This window comes from Eucalyptus grandis, chromosome 11 (genome assembly GCF_016545825.1).
Source record: "Eucalyptus grandis isolate ANBG69807.140 chromosome 11, ASM1654582v1, whole genome shotgun sequence".
Taxonomy (NCBI): Eukaryota; Viridiplantae; Streptophyta; class Magnoliopsida; order Myrtales; family Myrtaceae; genus Eucalyptus; species Eucalyptus grandis.
In genome coordinates, this window is record NC_052622.1 from 36,011,562 (window position 1) to 36,031,532 (window position 19,971).

Genomic DNA, 19,971 nt, shown 5'->3' on the forward strand with positions numbered 1-19,971 from the left:
GAGCGTGGATCCTTATGGAGACAATCCCAATCAAAGAAGCCCAAGGCCAATAATTTTTTAGATTAGTATAGCTCGGTTCCATATGTTACGCTTAATAGTTACCGTCCCCTTACATATTTTGTCATTGTGCGTGCTCTCTTCTGTTCTTCCGCTGTTAATCGGACGAAATAATAATATTGTTTTGGATCAAGTGCATGCATATATTTGATTTTATAAACCAATAAGCGCGAACAAACTTCACGTTTGAGTTATCAACCTAGTTTGGCCCGTGTCTTAATTGATCCATGAAGTTAGGGCTGTAGTTCATATGCACGGATTTGTCTATACATATGGGTTCTCTTGTCATAAAAATATATAAAGAAAAATATAGCGATTCAAAAGCAAAACATTCGAAGGAAGGACCATCATTGTGAAAATTAAAAGGTCGAATGACCAATATGATGTTTTATCTACTCTGATGCAAAAAAAAATTAAAACCTAGCTTCCCGTCATATATGGCTATTCGTGTTGTATCAATTTAACAAGTTTTACAACTCGATTAAACTTCTGCGTCAAATTTTAGGACCTATTGTGCACTTATACCTAAATATAATGACTGAAATGAATAAAAATAAGTGCACCGGTGCAAGGACACCAGTTCTATTGAATTCACCTAGACAACTCACAAGCCTTTTTTGACAAATCCTATTGAAGTGTGATTTCTTATTTAATTTGTCTATGAGTTAATCTATTTCACAATGGAAAAAGATCAAATAAGAACCCGGAATACCTAAATTTTTCAAATAAAAGATTTAAAAGTGTTTTTATTTTCTCAAATAAGGGCATGCAATGAATTTTATTTTGAATGAGAGCCTAAGTGGTCATGTAAATCTCAAAGAATGACTTAACCTTACTGGTTGGTCAAAGACATTTTCCTCCTTTTTTTTTTTTTTTAATTTTCTTTCCATTTTTCCTTTTCTTTTTTTTTTTTTATATAAAAAGACAAACTAAAAAAACTAAAACTAAAAAAAAAACACAATAAAAAAAATGAGGCAGGAGGGCTGCCTCACCTGCATTTAAAAAAAAAAAAAAGTTTCAGCCTTTTTTGAATGAAAAATAGAAAAAGGAAAAAAAGAAAGGAAAAACTGAAAGAAAATTACAAAAATAAAGGACAAGAATGTCCATGACCTATGAGGCCAGACCCTTCTATGAGATTGACATGGCCATTCAAGCCATTATTTAAAATAATGTTCATTTCAAGTCTTTATTTGAGAAAATAAGAACATTTTAGGCTTTTATTTAAAATAAAGTCTACTCTAGGCTCTTATTATTATTTTTTTTTAAATGATGGCACTTTAAGCTTTATTTGAAATTTTCCCTTTTACAATTGTCTATCATCAAGATCTATCGTAAAAAAACAATAGGCGCAAAAAAATTGGAATATGCATATGTTAAATTCAATTTATTATTCCAATTTTTTTGCATGATTGTGTTGTTTTGCAGGACACGGGCACATTTGGCCTTTTGAGGTCATCTACATAACTCATTAGTCCACTATAAATTTAGACAAATCACATTGAGGTCTTTTAGTGTTTGAAAGTTTACGAATGCTTACCGCCAATGAGATCCATCATTGAATTCAATTTTCTTGCGTTAAGCAAATAGATATATTGTCATGCAAAGTGCAAAAATTTAATATAAAGCATTACATATAAAATAATATTCTAGTTTATCACTTTTGTAAATCCTCGAGAAAATTCCAATAGAGGTCTAAAGTGATCTCTTTTTCTCAAATAAGGATCTGGAGTGAACATTATTTTGAATAAAAGACTAAAGTGCCATTATTTTTTCAAATAAAGACTTGAAGTGAATTTCGTTTCAAATAATGGTTTGAAATATTTATATTAATCTAAAAAAAAGCCTAAACTTACCGGTTGTGAAAGGCAATTTCATCTTTTAAAATTTTTAACTTTTTCCTTTATTTTTTTTCTTTTCATAAAAAAACTTTAAAAAAAAGGAAAACATAGGCGACTGCCGCCCCATCGCTGGTGGGGCAATGCTGAAGGTTGGTGGGGTCACCGACACCTAGGCAAGGTCCAGCGGCCCTCACTAACTAGAGGTGAAGACCAAGAGGCCCTCGCTAAAAGTAGGAGAGAACGGCGACCCTCTCCCAAATTTGGGCGACAATTGCCTGCCTTCGCCCCGACCAAGGCGATGGTAGCCTACATGACCATCACCTAGGTCAAGGCGAGGGCGGGCAACCCTAGCCTCTGGTTGACGAGGATCGTTGGCCCTTGCCTAGGTGGTAGTTGCCAGCCTTCGCCACCGCCCCATCGACAATGGGTCAACGGCCTGTGTTATTCCTTTTTTTTTTTTCTTAAGTTTTATTTTTAAATTTTTTAATCTAATCTAATTTAAATTTAACTTGTATTTGGACAAAAAATCCCTAATTAGCCGAAATATTTTGCTAGCTAGTAAAGCTAAGCCCTTATTTGAAAGTCATAACTATTTCAGACCATTCTTTGAATTGATATAGCAATTTTAAATCCCTATTTAAAATAAAATTTACTTTAAACTCTTATTTAAGTAAATGAGAGCACTTTAGATTATTATTTGGAATTTTTCCCAAATTCTCTCTCTCTCGAGGGTGGCCCATGGTCACTTTCATTCCTCCTGACTCTCTTGCTGCCATTGAAAAAAAGGGGAAAAGTGCTAAAAAGTCCTAAATATTTTGTCTTTATGCCAATTTAGTCCTAAACATTTGTACGTTGTGCCAATTCAGTCATTTCCGATCAATTTTGGCGGATTTTGCTGACTGGATCTTTGACTGACTGACGTGACTTGACCAGCGCCGTGGACGTTGACACATTTTAATAATATTTTAATATTTTTGAATTTTTTTTTTTTTTAAAATTTTCTTTATCTTTTTATCTTTTTTTTTCTTCTCCTCTTCTTCCTCCAGCCTGTCGCCGGACCTCGGCAACCGGCCAGAGGCGACGGCCGGCCAGGGCGAGGCCGCCCTCGGCGGCCACCTCGCGGGCGAGGGTCGAGCCTCGCGCGGGCGGTGAGGCGAGGGTCGAGCCTCGAGCCTCGCCGGCCATGGGCGAGGCTCGCCCGCCGGATCGGCGAGGTCTAGCCTCGTTGGCCATGGGCGAGGCTCAACCCTCGCCGGATCTGGCGAGGTGGGAGGCCCGAGAGCGAGATCCGAACTGTGAGAGAGAAAAAAAGCCCTGGGGTAGGGCAGATCCGAAGAGAAAGGGAGACCCTAGCCGCGTGAGGTCTCTGCCGCCCGACGCCTCCTCCACGCCGCGGCCTCACTTGTTGCCTCCCCATCGACCAGCCGCGAGCCCGCCGTGCCGAGCTCCTCCGCTGCCGTTACCTTGATGCAGATTTGCCGCCGTTCTTATGCCGGAGCCCGATGCAAGCTGCTGTTGTTCCTCCCGACGTCGGGTGCGCCGTCCCGCCCTGTTGCCCGCCGCGAGGCTCGCCAGATCCGGCGAGGGCGAGCCTCGCCGCCCGGCGCGAGGCTCGACCCTCGCCCGCAAGGCGGCCGGCCGGAGGAAGAAGAGGAGAAGAAAAAAAGAAAAAAGAAAAAAAAAATACGAAAAAAGAAATTTAAAAAAATCAAAAATATTAAAATATTATAAAATATGTCCACGTTAGCACCAATCATGCCACGTCAGTTGGTCGGCGTCCAGTCAGCAAAATCCGGCCAAAATTGGCCGGAAATGACTGAATTGGCACAACGTATAAATGTTTATGACTAAATTGGTACACAAAAAAAAGGTTTAGGACTAAATTGGCACAAAGATCAAAGGTTTAGGACTTTTTTGGCACTTTTCCCTTGAAAAAGTCGTATTCTATTGCTTGCCTTTTAGTCCAATAAATCTAATCAATTTAACAAATTTTGCAGAATCTTTTTTTCATCTGTACAGAGAACAATTTAAAAAATAAGTCAAATCAAATTCCCCTTTTTCGACGTTTTCTCCTTCCCAATTATTTTATAGTAGATGCTGCAACTTGAATTGAGATTAAAATCAATTGACATCCAAATATTTCATGTAGTAAATATCATCCAAATTGCAACTTGAATTGCATTGAATTTATTTTAATAACTATAACATGATTATCCAATGGCATCAAGGAGGGGAGACGGCCACATCTAACACGATTACCTAGATTGTAGTCCTCTGCTAACTAAGGTCAGACAATGCTGCGACATTAGAAAACGAGAACATAAATCACTCTTTTTTTTTTGGTGTCTCTCTTTTTAACGAAAATGAAAAACGTATGTTCATGGTCATCATTTTTAAGTCTTTTAATTTACTTCACTAATAAGTCTTTAGCGTTCTGATTGCGGCAAATCTCCTAATACTTTGTCCCCAAATATGTCCATCCTAAGTTCGTGTCTGATTAAAAGGGTTATGTTTTTTCTTCAATTGGGCTTTAATTGGGGGATTATGCAAATGGACATAACTCATATTTATCTTTAATTAAGTATAAATGCGGGTGATATCCATCTAGTTAGTCCACATCAATCATAGGACTAGTTGATTTTTTATTTTATTTTTTTAAAAAGCCAGCCATAGCAGAATACTTTCCTAATTGATCCACACGGTTTCGACAACCATAAACGAAGAAAAAATTTATCATAATGGTGAACATGCTTCCAGAATTCAGTAACCAGAAATGATACACAAGATATTACTTTTTATATCACACATTATCCTACAATAGTAGTTAGATCAACATTTTCACAAGTCCCACAAGACTACAGATTTCGCATCACTTCGTATACTTAGGCAACGGCCTGCGAGCTAAAAAGTGTTTGAACATGTCGAGCGCTTGAGCAGGCGCGTACATGGGGACATCGTGACCGCAGCCTCTGATTGTCGCAAAGGTCATCCCTTCGTATATCTCAGACCAGCCACTAATCTAACATCATATCAATCGCGACGTCAATCGTAAGCAAAGGAAATAGTTATACAAGCTGATTTATTTGTTATGCGAGAACATCGAAGCAGGGAACAAATTACCGTGTTTTTATGTCCCCAAGGATACCATTTTGCATTCATCTCAAGGTGCAGCTTGGAAATAGCGGTCCGAGTGGCTATGAAGGGAATTGTTGAATCTGCATCTCCACTGATTAGAAAAAAATAAAGTTAAAGATACTCAGGTTGAATGAATAACTGCTTTAACTGCAAGAACATTTTGCATTAAAACATTATTTTCATATTTATTTTGACTTTCTGCTACTTCCAAATAACTTCCCCATCTAAAAATGAACAAAAGCCATGAGGCACAACTTCCCTAGAGGCTTCACCTGCTTCATTAGTGACAGAGAACAGAAGGAAACGACTTAGCCATAAAAATGAAAACGAGAAAAGTTTATGGCCAGTATTGCTTTGGAGCATGAAGCTTCATGCTTATTTCCCCAGCCTCATTTGTTTTCACGTACAACAAAACAGATTTGCTTTTTCGGATAAGAACGGAAACGAAGAATTGAAAAAGTTCTGTTAAACAAGCACTCGAAACATTACTGAATTTCCCACGACTTGATTTTCTTGGTACAAGTTGGCGCGACTTCGAATCCGTTTCCCCTTTGATGAATAACCCCATCAGTTAGTTACCTGTATATCCAGATTTGCAGGCCTGATCGAATGAGTAGCTTCAGCGTGGGCAACATCGACTTTCCCTTTGCGGGAAGGCTGTAATTGTGTTGTATAGGGCTACTGCAAGGCCAAAGAAACAGTTTGATAAGGCTTGAGTGGTTAATAAAAGCTAAAACCAATCGAGAATGAAATGGAAATAATGGAAATGATAAGAGGATAAAACCTGCAAAGTGTCCATGCGGTGGGGTTCGCATGGAAGGCTTGCTGCACATCCTTCCTGTTCAGGTACTTGGAGGTGATCCCATCGAGACAAAATTTAGACACCTACTCAGGAAAAATCATGGTGTTAGAAAACTCGACGTAGTATCGTGAATATTATTCATTTGTTAGGTTCCCACACACGAGGAAATAGCAAAAAATTACCTCCTCAGTTTCGCACGCTGTTAGAAGAACATTAAACAAATTCACGTTTCCAGCTTCCTCTTGCAAATATGTGCGGAAGTAGGGCTCACACGCCTTCGCTCTGTATGTCTTCGGAGAGCTGCACAAAGGACTCGTTAGCCCTTGAAAAGTGTCATCCGAGATGAGACCGTGGCTCCACCAGTATAGAGCTCTTCCTTTCAGTTCGGACGCCTGGTCCAGGTTAGGATTACCCATCTGAAATACATTTTAAAGATTCACAGTTATCGGGGCTACTGGTCTCTTATACATCCATAATCACTAAGCATACAACTATTACAAAAAGAGAATTGTTTCAAGTACTGATCTGCTCCTCTTTGTCATTTCTTGAATATGCTTTTACAGATGAAACTGTTCTACCCTCTTACCAAAATGCCTTGGAGATTTATCACCGGATTTTTTTTCCGGGAGTTCTTCAGAATGACCTCCGCTAATGATGGTATATAATGACCTGAGATCAAAGATCAAAACATGAGTTTAAAAACTCAATCAGGGCTTTGGAAAGATAACAACTGAATGATCCTTACCGGCATAGCTTTCTCCAGCGATGTAGAAGGCTCGGCCTTTATACCCTGGGAATCTCTTGAACCATCTTTTCAGGAATGTATAAGATTCATGGGCTAGAATTTCATTCACAGAAGACAAGGAAAAACGTCAGTTTCTTATATTTTGGTGAAAAAAAAAAGACTCGCGAGACTTTGGAGAGAATAAAAGAAGAAAAAATTGGTACACACCTGTCGAGTGGTCACCGTATCGAGTGAAGTTGTCAGCCGAAAAAGAAAAACCAACTCCGGCAGGCGAGTCCAAGAACAACAAGTTTGCTTCTGCACAAAAAAAAACAGAAATATGAGTGAAAAAAAATGTAGAAAAAGAAAAATGTCACATACATTTTGAATATGGAAGTTCAGTTCATGTTTGTGAACGCAGCTTAATTATATACCCTGGTTCCATGAATACGGGTTGGTGATCAGAGTTTCGCCATCAAGCGAGACTTGGAATTGGCCCAGCTCCTGCATCGCGCCGTAGCCGATGGAGGAGCACCCAGGTCCTCCATTCAGCCACAGTAAGAGTGGCTTCTTCTCGCGGTCACCAGCAGCTTCTACTAGCCAGTAGAAGAGGGACGCCTCCCTGTTGACGGAGACGTAGCCAGAGAACTGGGCCACGTCCAACTCCGGCTGGCCTGGTAATTTGGCGATCCGGTCATTCGAGGCCTTCTCATCAACCGCTATAGCCATCGCCAAAAGCATGAGGATCAAGACCGAGAGGAACAAAAGCATGGTGGAGTCCATGGTTAGAGAGGAATCTAGAGAGAGGGATTGAGGGAGACAGAGAGTTTAAGAGACACAGAGACCGAGAGACCAGAGCGGTGGAAGAGATGAAAGGAAAGAACGAATCCCGAAGGGGGGCTAGAGAGGTTTTGGACTGGAAAGATGGTGTGGTTAGTTCTTTTAGTGCACCATCTATTTTATGAGCGTCCTTGCTTCTCTACGATGCACTTGTGTTTGGGGGTCTGATTTTGGTTGACTGGCGTTGAAAAACTAGAATGATGCAGAATATAGAGCTAACCGACTGTAGGAACACACTATTTCAGAGCATTAAACACTCTGATTCATTGACTAGGGGGTCCATCTTTTCCCCAGGCTACGAGGCATCAAACAACGTTGGGATTGTGATTAAGTGCGAAAACAACGTCCTTATGGTTTTATCAATAATGGGTGGGGTTAATGATGCAAATGGTTCCTTACACTTTGGTCAACTATATAATGTGTTTCATAAACTTTAAATTTGTTCAATATGGTTCCTAAATTTTTTGTACATGTTCAATTAAGTCCTTGAGCTGTATGAAAATATTTAATGAAGTCGTTTCATTAATTCAAATTCGGGATGATATTAAATATTTAGTTAAAGTTCAAGGGCCATATTGAACAATTTAAATATTCAATTCATTGCATGTGAAGTCAAAGTTTAGGGACCATTTGTGTTATTTATTCTAATGGGTGTGGTCGTTTGTGTGATCCATTTGATATCAGGTTTCAAGTTAGGGTGATTGCATGTCAAAATCTAGGAATGGATTAGGTCTATAGATCTTGCTAAAATTGTGGGTGATATGGAACGTGGTTAATAAATGCCGGTTGTATATGGACGTAGAGAGGGAGTAGAGAGGGAGGATTTATGGAAGTCCCTCTACAATTTGAATGCTGGATGACGAGTTGGTCCAAGTTCTTGTCCTCTTGTCAATTGCTCCTTGCTATATTTTTGCACATTAACGCGTCGAATTACACCCTCTTCTTCCCCTATTTCTTACTGGTCTCCCTCAAAGCAGAAGCTGTAGCGACAGAGTTCCCAGAGGAAATTCAATGCTTGAAAGCAACCATAAACAAACCATAAGTTTAGCTAAAGAAGCTAGAATGAACTATAAATTGGGCTACTCAATGCACATGCCGTTTGGTTGGCCTTTTAACCTGACCAATCGGTCCTTGAGGGCATCCTCAACGATGGCAGCATTGATCACCAACAAAAAGATGATGAAGAGGAAGAGGATGGTCGTCATGTACAGCTCATCCGTATATAGTTATATCAAAATAACATTTAATTAGGCATAGAATGAGTAGATTAGCTAAGGAGCGGTTGCACATCACGAATGCGTGTAATTGAAAATGTAGAATGAATTACTAACCTAATAAAGACTTTTTACTCAGAAAATACTAAGGAGCAGAATCAGACATAATAAGATCCATACTTCATAACTCCTAATTCCATATCATAAAACAAGTATAATTCAGTGTCTATCCTTTGCAAAGAAAAAAATCATAAATATAAATTCCCATTCATCAAATAATTTTCCCTGTCTTATTCATTTTTACTCATAAAATACGTCATAAAATCTTCTCACATCGAAATAAACAAGTCATACTAATAACCACAAATTAGCTATCTTTGACAATATATTGAAATGACTTCAAATTTGAATATTTTTACTCATATGTTGATTAAAAAAATACGGTAATAATAGTTTGCAATAATTCCCTTAGTAAAGTAATAGTCAACAGGACTTATTTTTCCAATTTAGTTAATAAATAATTTCACTTTGGAACACTTATTAGTGTACATATTAGTTAAAAATTATGCTAACAATATTCGAAGAAATAAGACATATTTTGCAATGAATTGCTTAGTAAAATTATAATCAAAATTATGTTTGTTGTTTGATAAATATGTATTGTCATGTAAATTTAAGTCACTTTTCATATCCGTGCAATGCAGAATCTTCAAGGGTGCCTCTAAGAGTGAATTGCTGTTCCATCGGGAGGCTTCAGTGGTGGTCACCATATACTTACCTCCTTAGATGCCATGATCTTTGTTCAACCCTTATAGGAAAATAATACTGAGTATTAATGTTACAAATTAAAAATTGTTGAAATACCAACGCTTTTTGCAATTCTTTCAATTAAGTATATCCAGAAGATATTTATTATTTTATCTAATTATTATGATATTGTTGTTGATTACATATAAAATGTTTCCGTCAGACCATTAGCAACTTTTCAATTGTAATTGAGTCCCTAGTTTTTAAATTATTGTATAATAAAAAATAATAATTCTACCTTTATTTTGTTTAAAAGAGAAAGATTCTTGTGAAATGGTATACAATAGAACGAATAATTTAAACAAGAACACGTATTTCAATTTGACTCAAATGAAAGAATTTACTCTCGTGCAACGCACGAATATGTTCCTAGGTTCAATTAAAGATGAATAATTATTCCGAGCGCTGACTTCAAGGGTCACCCTGAACTATACAGATTCCTCCATGACGTAAAACAAATTAAGTAACTAGATAGAACTCATCATACGCAAAGAAAACAAATTTCTTGTAAATAATGAGTTGAGTCTTTTACAAAATTTATTGTGAATGACTTGAGTCTTTTACAAAATTTATTGTGAATGACTTAAAATATGGTGAGACTGACTAAAGTGCAATATCTACCTATTATTAAATATTTCAGAAAAGTGGGGTTTGCCTCACTTTTTGGTTTTAACTCAAATAGAAAAATTAGGGATAAATACCAGAAAAGTTTGAAAACTTGTCATAAAACTGTGATTGAATTTTAAAACTTTCAAAAGTAATTAAGTCCTAAAATTTTTTACGAAAGTACAATCGGGTCTTAAAACTTTCAAAAAATGCAATCGAATTCTAAAGCTTGTCAATTGAGTCTTGAAATTTCCAAAAAGTGTAATTAACCTAAGGAATTAATCGAACTTTAAGAAATTTTTAAAACTTAATTATACTCACATGCAAGTTTTAGAATTTTCAATATACTTATCCCAAAAAAAATTAAATTGGCCAAAGAAAAAAATAAATAAAAGTTAAAAGAAAAAAAAATCTAAATACTCACTTTTAACTAAAAATGACATTATGTGATTTTAATTGTCCTTCTAGTGCAATAACTAACTTCATCCTTCTTTTGTTTGCTTTTCCTAAACTTTGAAAAAAACAAAGAGGTTCGTTTTTAGTTTTTGAAAGTATAGCCAAATGTTCATCCACTATTTCATTCTAGAGAAGAATCAATGTGGTGGTAGAAAAAATAAAATAGGCGGGTGAGTACATGAAACTAGTTAAGAATTCGGAAGAAAGCGAGTAAGGTGCTTCAAACCTCTACAATAATGATCTTCTCCACTCAATAATGTGCGAAGACTGTTGTTCTAGTGATTCTTGAGATACTTCAATCCAATATCAAGTCCCAAATGCAATGTTCTTGATGGTTCTTTTCTTCCATAGATATCATCCTCATCATGGACCAACACTGGTTCTTCATAGCCATTATTTCGATGAAAATTTGTAGTCACACTTCTTGCGAGTCGATAGATTTTTACATCAACCCAAAAAAAGAAAAGAAAAAAAAACCACAACTTATCCTACTTTTATATCTAGGGTAGCCATGATATCTTTTTCCTTGATTCTCCTTCATCCGTGCTGTTTGCAGGGAAGTGTTCAAGCCATAATAGCAAACATAGACATACCGTTGTCTATTGAGAAATCGATGTAATTGATTGTGACCAATTCTCTAATCTCTTCATGATTCCACTTATCTCTTCTCACGATCACACCTATATACCATAGCAACCAAATATGAGATACACATAGAAAATAAAAAGGATTAGACAAAAGCTTTGGTGTAAAGAAAGAAGGATAGGGGACAGAAGCTGCAAAGGCAACAGCTAAAGGTGCATGCTATGAACATAGGAAAATTCTGTAGGGAAGTACATTTAGTACCTGCGCAAATTGCAGTTGGTAACCAAAGATGTCAATAGTGATTACAGAAGTGTTAAGAGAATTCAACCCTAACCAGATTTCAACGGTATAAGTAATGGTTGAGCATCACCTGTTGCTTTAAGGCTGTGTCATCTCAAGGCGTTGCTAAATGGAACGATCTTAACAAAGGGCTCGTGGACATGGTCAAGCAAGATACAGGAGTAGGAAAGGGAAGAGAAGTAAAGCGCAATCTAGCATATTGTCCCAAGTTTTATAGGTACATGAGTAAGGTAGTCATTTATTAATCAAAACAGATTTCTTGATAAACCTTGCAATATCACATCTCATTTGGTGAGGATGATCTCACAAAATGACTGATACTGCAATGACAATGGAAAGCGTACAGATACACATGATTCATCTTAATGAATATTATTTTGAAATACAAGAGAAATTCGGCATGCACAAATTTCAAATCAATACTCACTAGGTTAAGTGTCATGTTGCAGTGGAAGACATTCAAAAGCTAGTTGGTTTCATTTATTTCATGAAAAATGAATGGTATGAAAAATATTTTCTTAAAGAGTTGTTTGTATCATTAGAAATAATTAGCCAACGAAAATTATTTCATTATCGATGACCATTTATGTCTAAACATTTTCATGGATAATGAAAACATTTTTCACCCATCCATATTTATAAGCGATATAAAAAATCGTTAGTAGAAAATACTTTCTAAATTATTCATTTTCCAATCATATGACATTGTATAATTTTCTCCACATTTCAAAGGCCTCCAATTGTAAATATACTTTTCATCTTAGCATCCTCGCATCTGGTTCCACCCTCAACCCCATTCCCTGCCAAAATAGAAAATCCTCGCCGATTTTAGTGGAACATGAGTTTGTGGGAAAAGTACCAAAACAGTCATAAACCTTTTATATCGGTACCAATTCAGTCTCAAACTTTTTAATTAGACTAATTTAGTCTTAAACATTTTCACATTGGTACCAATTCAGTCCATTCGGCTAATTTAAGCTAGAAATTGTTTACGTGGTCGACGGTGATCTTATGTGGCGTCACATGGACAAATTTTATAAATTTTAAATTATTTTTAAAATATTTTAAATATTTTTTTTCTTTTTCCTTACCCTTGGCCGGCGAGGTTGCCAGCCGGCCGACCATCACCGGCCATAGGTTGGTTGGGGCGAGGGGCCCTGCACCCTCGCCGGCTACTGGCGAGGGCAATCGCGCCCTCGCCAGCCACAAGCGAGGGCGACGGCCCTCGCCCAGATCTAGGCGAGGGCCGCCGCACCTTCGCCCGTGGCCGATGAGGCCCTCGCCGGCTAATGGGCGAGGGTTTGGCCCTCGCCAGATCCAGGCGAGGGCCACGGCGGCCTCGCTTGCCCAAGTGGGGCTTGCGACGCTATCGCCATGCTTAATCCGATGTGAGATTGCGAACTTCCCCACGCCGTTATCCCTCCAGAAGCTACCCGAGCTCGGGACGCCGACCACACCTCCTTGAACCTCTGAGGGCTGCGAAGGCTCGAGTGACCATGTCGCGATCGGAGGTGACGGAGCTCCAGATGCGGCAGACGCAGCTCACTTGGATCTGGGCGAGGGCGCAGAGGCCCTTGCCGGCCAACGGGCGAGGGTTTCGGCCCTCGCCTGGATCTGGGTGGGGCCGTCGCCCTCGCTTGTGGCCATTGAGGGCGCAGTAGCCCTTGCCAGTGGTTGATGAGGGCGTTGAGCCCCTCGGTCTGACCAGCTTGTGGCCGACGATGGTGGCCGGTCAACAACCTCATCAACCAAGGGTAAGGAAAAAAGAAAAAAATAATTTAAAAATCTGAAAAAATATAAAAAATTATAAAATTTGTCCACGTGACGCCACATAAGACCGTCGACGGCCACGTCAGCAATTTCCGGTTAAATTAGCCGAATGGACTAAATTGATACAAATGTAAAAAGGTTTAGGACTAAATTAGTCCAATTAAAAAGTTTAAGACTGAATTGGTTCCAATACAAAAGGTTTAGGACTATTTTGGTATTTTTCCTTGAGTTTGTAGACACTTCCAAGCTCATACAGAAACCTCGAAACTTTAGAGAGTTAGAAATGTACGAGCACTCTTCTCAAAAGGGAAAATTATTCAAAAAGTCATAAATCTATTATACTTTTATCAATTCAATCCTTAATCTTTTCAATTTGCTCATTGAGTCTTAAACTTTTTAACTTTTTACCTATTGAGTCCATCCGGCTAATTTTAGCTGACCATTCCATGTGACATTGCTAACGTGTTGGGAGAACCTAGGGCAACAATTCACTAATAACTAAACCCAATTCAGAATCAATTTCTCTCCTGAAGATAAATCAACCGAAATTATCTTAATCCTAGCAACAACTAGCGATAAATAATGCCCAAATGATGAGAAAATAAAGTTAACAAAAACACCAAGAATTTAATGTGGAAACCTAATGCGGGACCAAAAACTCCACTTATCACAAAGAATAGTAGGATACACAAAATATTATTCTCTAACCACACACTAGAGACTCAACATCAATATTACAAGCATATTTCCTCACCATAAAGGTGGATAAATATAAATGGAGTAAGAAAATCCCAACCACAATTGGAGAATTTGGATGAGGTCCACAATGAATGAAACCAATCAACTCGTAACCCTTGGTCTCACAAACAACATATTCAAATTTAAGTTAATTCTGTTAACATTTGGCCCTCCAATCGGGATTACAAAGATTCGGCCTTATTTTGTTTTCTTCTTCCCTGTTTCAGTGCTCTTTGGCTGGGGGGGTCTCCATTTTATTCTCTCTCCTCACTTGCACACACCTACACAAACCCCACTAACTTTTCTTCTTGTTTTTTTCTTTGCTTTTTGACTTTTGCTCTTTTTTTCCTTTGTTTTAATGTTAGCTAGGCCCCACATGAAGGTGAACACAACCAACATAATGCTAACGTGAATAAATTTTTATAATATCTTTTTGGAATTTTTATTAATTTTCTTGTTTTTTCCTTTTTTCTTCCTTTTATTGGTGGCTGCCCGTGGTGGAGCCCTTGTCAAGGTTCATTTGCCTAGCCATCGCCTGTGATTGGTGGCCGATCTATGGCAAAAGAAAGAAGAAAGGAAAAATCAGAAGAAAAATACTAAAAATTGTTCACGTTAGTGTCAATTATGCTATGTAGGATATTCAGTGTTCACCTCAATGAATTTCAGGTCAAAATTGATTGAATGAATTCAATTGGGAAGATGTAAAAATGTTTAGGATTTAATTAACAAATGAAATGTTTATGATTAAATTGACAAAAAATATCGAGGATTTTTTTTTGGATAATTTTCTTTGTTTCTAGAGCATGTAGCAACTTTTGAATAGTTTGTAGAGCACTTGCCTAACCTTGGAAATTTATACCGGCAATAATATAGAGCATTGGAAACCATATGCCTCACATGGACATCGATATTATTTGATATGAGGAATACGCATACCACAAAGCAGAGGCCAGGCTGTTCTTATTATGCTGGGTCATAATATATGCATCTCTTCCTACGGGACTGGAACTAGAGAAATTGATTCTGACAGATTAATTTGTTAATTCCCCATTTCGATTTCATGATCTTGAAAATATACTGGGGTTCACCTTTGGGGTCATCTATTAAACATATAGGAGATTACATAGATTAAATTTTTTTTTTATAAAAAGGCGCCTACCTTCGCTGACTTTCACGTGATTGGAGACTATAGCAAATTGGAAGACGTAATTTGTAATGTACTCCGACCAGCCAAATGCGGAAGAGACAAAAATAACAGATCATCTAAGAACTTTGTTTAGAATATGCTTACACCGAGTTGGGAAATTCAGAGGTCAGAATTTCTTTCTCTCTTATTTTTTGGCCTTGTGATAGATTTGATCTTGTTTCATTTTTATTAGAAAATCCAATCCAAAAACTTCAAAAGTTTAGTAGAATAAAGTCATATGAATATAATGATGTGTTTGTTTCACGGAATACATTTTCTGGAAAGCATTTTTCTCATTTTTCGGTGTTTGGTTCGCTCAAGAAAATAAGTCAATAGAAAATGTTTTCCTACCAAAATTTAAATTTAAGAAAATAATTTCCCTTTAAAAAGAACCATAATATATTTTTCAAATCTACTGAAACTTAGATTTGGTGCTTCGTTTACAAACAATTGTTCTTATAAATAACAATTCAATTTTTTTATTCTTTTTATTTTTCTTTTCTTCCATTTTCTTTTTTTTTCTTCTCCAACCGTTGCCGGCCATAGGGGACAGCCAACGAGCTCACAGCCCCTAGTGATGAGGCTTGAGCTCGCCCAAGGCCGGTGAGCCTCAAGCCTCACTAGATTGGGTGAGTTTGTGTTCTCCAACGGCAAGCCTCGAGCCTCGCCAAATCATGCTAGCTCGCAACCTCTGGCAACAAGCCTCAAGCCTTGCCAGATTGGTGAGTTCGTGACCTCTAGCGACGACTCAAGCTCGCCCCTCGTAAGCTAGCTAGGGACGAACCACCAGAGGAAGCAGAAGGGACAACACAAGGAATTGGAGGAGCGAAGTAGAAGAAGGAAAAGAGAAAAAGAAAAAAAAAGGAAAAAAAAAAATAAAATAAAAGTAAATGAAAAATAAAATAATTGAAAATTCAAAGTTTTTAAAATAAAAAATTTTAAAAATTGAATTCTTTTTGCTAAGATAAAGTGTGATATCATTTTCTAATTGAACCCCAATAGCAAAAAACACTTTCGATTATACATCGCTAAAAAAAAAAAAAAAAAAACAAACCGTATTCATGGAAAGTACTTTTTAAGAAAGAATTTTCCTTTATTATCAAATTTCTACGAAACAAACGCACTCTATATAACATACACGAATTGTTATAAAGCGATATGTCCTTCAACAATTTTCAAATTTTTACTAACCAATGCGTTTGGTCTTGTTTAACTTGAGAATAAGTACATAATGATAAACTCCTTGCCATTTTTCATTGGGAGAGGAGGATTTATGGTCAAGTTGAACGAATTCCATATATTTAGGAGATGTATAGGTGCCTTAGGATCGAAATAGGAATAGTGATAATCCGACCAGATAATGCCCGCTATAATTAGCCGAGAAAAGAATCAATAACAAACGCAAAAGAAAGTAATCCTCTTCGACAACGCAGACAGCTCCAATGGCGTTCTCCCATCAACGAATGGATGAACGTACGCCCTAAAGAAGGTTAGATACCGAGTCGAGTTAGGTGCCCGACACAACTCTCTCTCTCTCTCTCTCTCTCTCTCTCGCTACGCTTCTCATCTTTCCAGGATTGTGGCGCAACGGGCAGGAACATCAGCGCCGACAGCCACACGTGAAACTTCCCGAACGAAAAACCTTAACACAAGAACCGATAAACACCCGCGCGCACGAACGCAGGAGAGATAGCCAGGAATGGAGAGGAGGGTGGACAACAAGTGGGCGTCGACGATCGCCAGCATATGGATCCAGGCCAGCTGCGGCGCGTCCTACACCTTCGGCATCTACTCCTCCACCCTCAAGTCCTCCCAGTCCTACTCCCAATCCACCCTCGACACCGTCTCCGTCTTCAAGGACATCGGCGCCAACGCCGGCGTCATCTCCGGCCTCTTCTACTCCGCCGTCACCGAGAAACGCGGCGGCCGCTCCTCCGCCGGCGTGGGGCGGCGGCCGCGGTCGGTGCTCTCCCCCGGGCCGTGGCTCGTCCTCGTTGCCGGGGCCGTGCAGTTCTTCGCCGGGTACTTCTTCATCTGGGCCTCCGTCGTCGGGCTGATCGACCGGCCGCCGGTCGCGGCGATGTGCCTGTTCATGTGGGTGGCGGCTCACGCGCAGACTTTCTTCAACACCACCAACGTGGTCAGTGGCGTGCACAACTTCTCTGATTACAGTGGGACGATTGTGGGCATCATGAAGGTATGTGAGTCTGTGATTGCTGTGGGCTGTTTCCAGAATTTCAATTTGTACCTTGTGTTATTTGCAGAGAGAGAGAGAGAGAGAGAGAGAGTTTGTGTGTCCAAATCAGCGTTAAGAATTTTTCAATGTGTCCCATTAATTGTTCTTCTTTTAGTGCTAATTAACGAGTCAAGGTGGTGTGATTAGTCCATATGTATATTTGGAGTACCTCCACATGACATTGTAAGGATTGTTCTTAACTTCTTGTGATATCTTGGTGAATCTGGGAAAGCATGTCTTAAACTCCACGCTTGTTCCTGGCAATGACATGCTTCATTCTGTCGCCTCCACAGACATGTCAAGATGGAGACGGGGTCCTGGATTACAGTTTAAACAAGAGGAACCTGAGATTATATTTTCCAAGTTGATTTAGTTGTTGCAGTTGAAGTGTTCTTGTGAGTGACGGCCGTTAATCTCTGTGCAAATTGTAGTGTGCTTATCATGAGGGAAGACGTATAAGGGAAGCCATGTAAGGGGAGATATTGCTGCAGAAATGAATTTTAGAAGTGATTGGAAAGACCTGCTGTTTGGTCCACTTAAGAATATATCTCAAAGGTGAAATTAGGGGAAGGTAGGGTAAATGGTTAAGAATCAATCTGATCGTTAGTTCAAAAGAGGGATTTCATGTGCTAGTCTGCATAGGTTGTGCACAAATGCGTTCTTGAGTGCTAATATCTACCTTGTCCTGGTGCAGGGCTTTCTTGGTTTAAGTGGAGCTATATTAATCCAAGTGTACTACACAGTGTTGAAGGACCAGCCGAGTGCCTTCATTCTGATGCTAGCAATTTTACCCACATCCGTGTCGCTTGTGCTCATGCTTTTGGTACGAATCTACGACACGAATGCAATGGGAGACAAGAAGCATTTGAATAGCTTCTCTGCAGTCGCTTTGATCATTGCCACTTATCTCATGATCTTAATAATACTGGAGAACACCTTTACCATGCCTTTATGGTCACGCATCCTAACGTTCATAGTTCTGCTATTTCTGCTTTTTTGGCCTCTTAGAACGGCAATTGTGGCAATGAGGGAGGAAAGGGAAGGATCTTCAGAGCCATCATCTTCTGAGCAGAGTCCATTGTTGGACGATCCGCTGCAAGTAGTATCCAAGGAAGTTTCAGAAGACATGAATCTTATCCAGGCGATGCGTACTGGGGACTTCTGGCTGCTGTTCATGGCCATGGTGTGTGGGCTCGGCTCTGGATTAGCCACCATAAATAACATCAGCCAAATCGGAGAATCCCTCGGATACACCACCGTTGAGATTAACACTCTGGTCTCTCTGTTGAGTATATGGAACTTTCTAGGTCGCCGAGCCGGATATATTTCCGATGTCTTGCTTTACAAGAGAGGTTTTACGAGGCCGTTCTTGATGGCTTTTACCCTGCTCATCATGGCAGCTGGTCACATAATCATTGCTTCCGGCTTTTCTGGAAATCTTTATGTGGGTTCAGTCCTCGTGGGCGTTTGCTACGGTTGCCTGTGGTCGTTGATGCCCACGATCACTTCGGAGATATTCGGTGTTGGACACATGGGAACCATTTTCAACACCATAGCCATAGGTAGTCCGGTCGGATCGTACATTCTGTCGGTGAGAGTGATCGGATACATCTACGATAAGGAAGCAACGGGGAGGATAACTCCTGTTATGGCACTCATTGCTTCATGCTGTCGTTCTTCATATTGGCTTCCGTTGCCTTCTTCGGTTTCCTGGTCGATTTAGTGTTGTTCTTCCGCACGAGAAGTTTCTACAAGCTAATTCTTCACAGAAGATCGCAGCATTCGCAGCTCACAGCGGCTGGGTGAATTCCTTGATTAGTTTGTTCTGTTTCATGCCATTTCGTTCTCGTATTTGCATTTCGGACCAAGTAGAGTTCTGGGCGCTATGGAGTACCCTTATTTTCTCTCGTTTTTCTTAGGGGAGAGAGAGAGAGAGAGATCGATCGAATCATTCGTTGGCTTCGATTTGTCCATATAGAGCAGTTTTCCAATATTTTTTGCTTTCTGCCTTGGCATTCTCTCTCGTTCAGTTGTTGTGCTATCTCTGTTTTCGACCCGACAAATGTCGAACAAGACCAGAATTATGTGTTTTATCAGGTGCAGAAGTTAAAGAATCGAAGACGTTCGAAGTTTTATAATTGGCAGGGTCACTTCTGAGGATTGCCTCTTTATCCCCATCATCGTCACAGGAATAGTGAGGGAATAATGTGTTCTAGTAGCAACATTGCTCTGTCATTAGGCTTTTAGCAGATGCATATGTCCTGTAAGCATTCGGATGCTCATGGGACAGCAGCTGTAGTTGAGTTTGAAAATTGACAGGAAATGGAAACTCAAACTATACTGGATGACCTTATGTAGTTCTTGTTGTCACTGATGACAATGCGAACTTGCCTTATCAATGAAGCCAAGTCTATTTTAGGCAATTTCTCCAATAGCGTTGATTAGATGTCAAGTTACTGTTTATTGTCTCATCAGAGAATAAAAGAATTACTATATACCAGACCTGATCCAATAGTTAAAAAAATGACTATATATTTAATCATCGGAATCACTGAAACTCTTGGCTAATTTTATTCTACGCACCCATATGATTATTCTTTAGTGCCCCTTTACTCTTTCCGGGAAGAAAAATAGAAAATTTACAAAAAATAACATAGAATTCACAAAACTGACTGTT

At 39.0% G+C, this 19,971-nt stretch overlaps 1 protein-coding gene and 1 non-coding gene across 2 annotated transcripts; one reads left to right on the plus strand and one right to left on the minus strand.

The window, feature by feature from the left end:
- Positions 1-4,764: 4,764 nt before the first annotated feature.
- LOC104427825 (serine carboxypeptidase-like 28) lies at positions 4,765-7,339 on the minus strand. Its single transcript, XM_018864961.2, has 9 exons — positions 6,991-7,339; positions 6,785-6,874; positions 6,578-6,670; positions 6,419-6,501; positions 6,015-6,248; positions 5,815-5,915; positions 5,610-5,711; positions 5,016-5,121; positions 4,765-4,914 (listed from the first exon to the last, which is right to left on the minus strand). The coding sequence occupies exons 1-9, from the start codon at positions 7,337-7,339 to the stop codon at positions 4,765-4,767; spliced, it is 1,308 nt and encodes a 435-aa protein (XP_018720506.2).
- Positions 7,340-16,555: 9,216 nt separating this feature from the next.
- Positions 16,556-19,717, plus strand: LOC104426318. The gene is made up of 2 exons (XR_005547282.1): positions 16,556-17,255; positions 17,989-19,717. It is a non-coding gene; the product is annotated as a protein NUCLEAR FUSION DEFECTIVE 4 (transcript).
- The last annotated feature ends 254 nt before the right edge of the window (positions 19,718-19,971 follow it).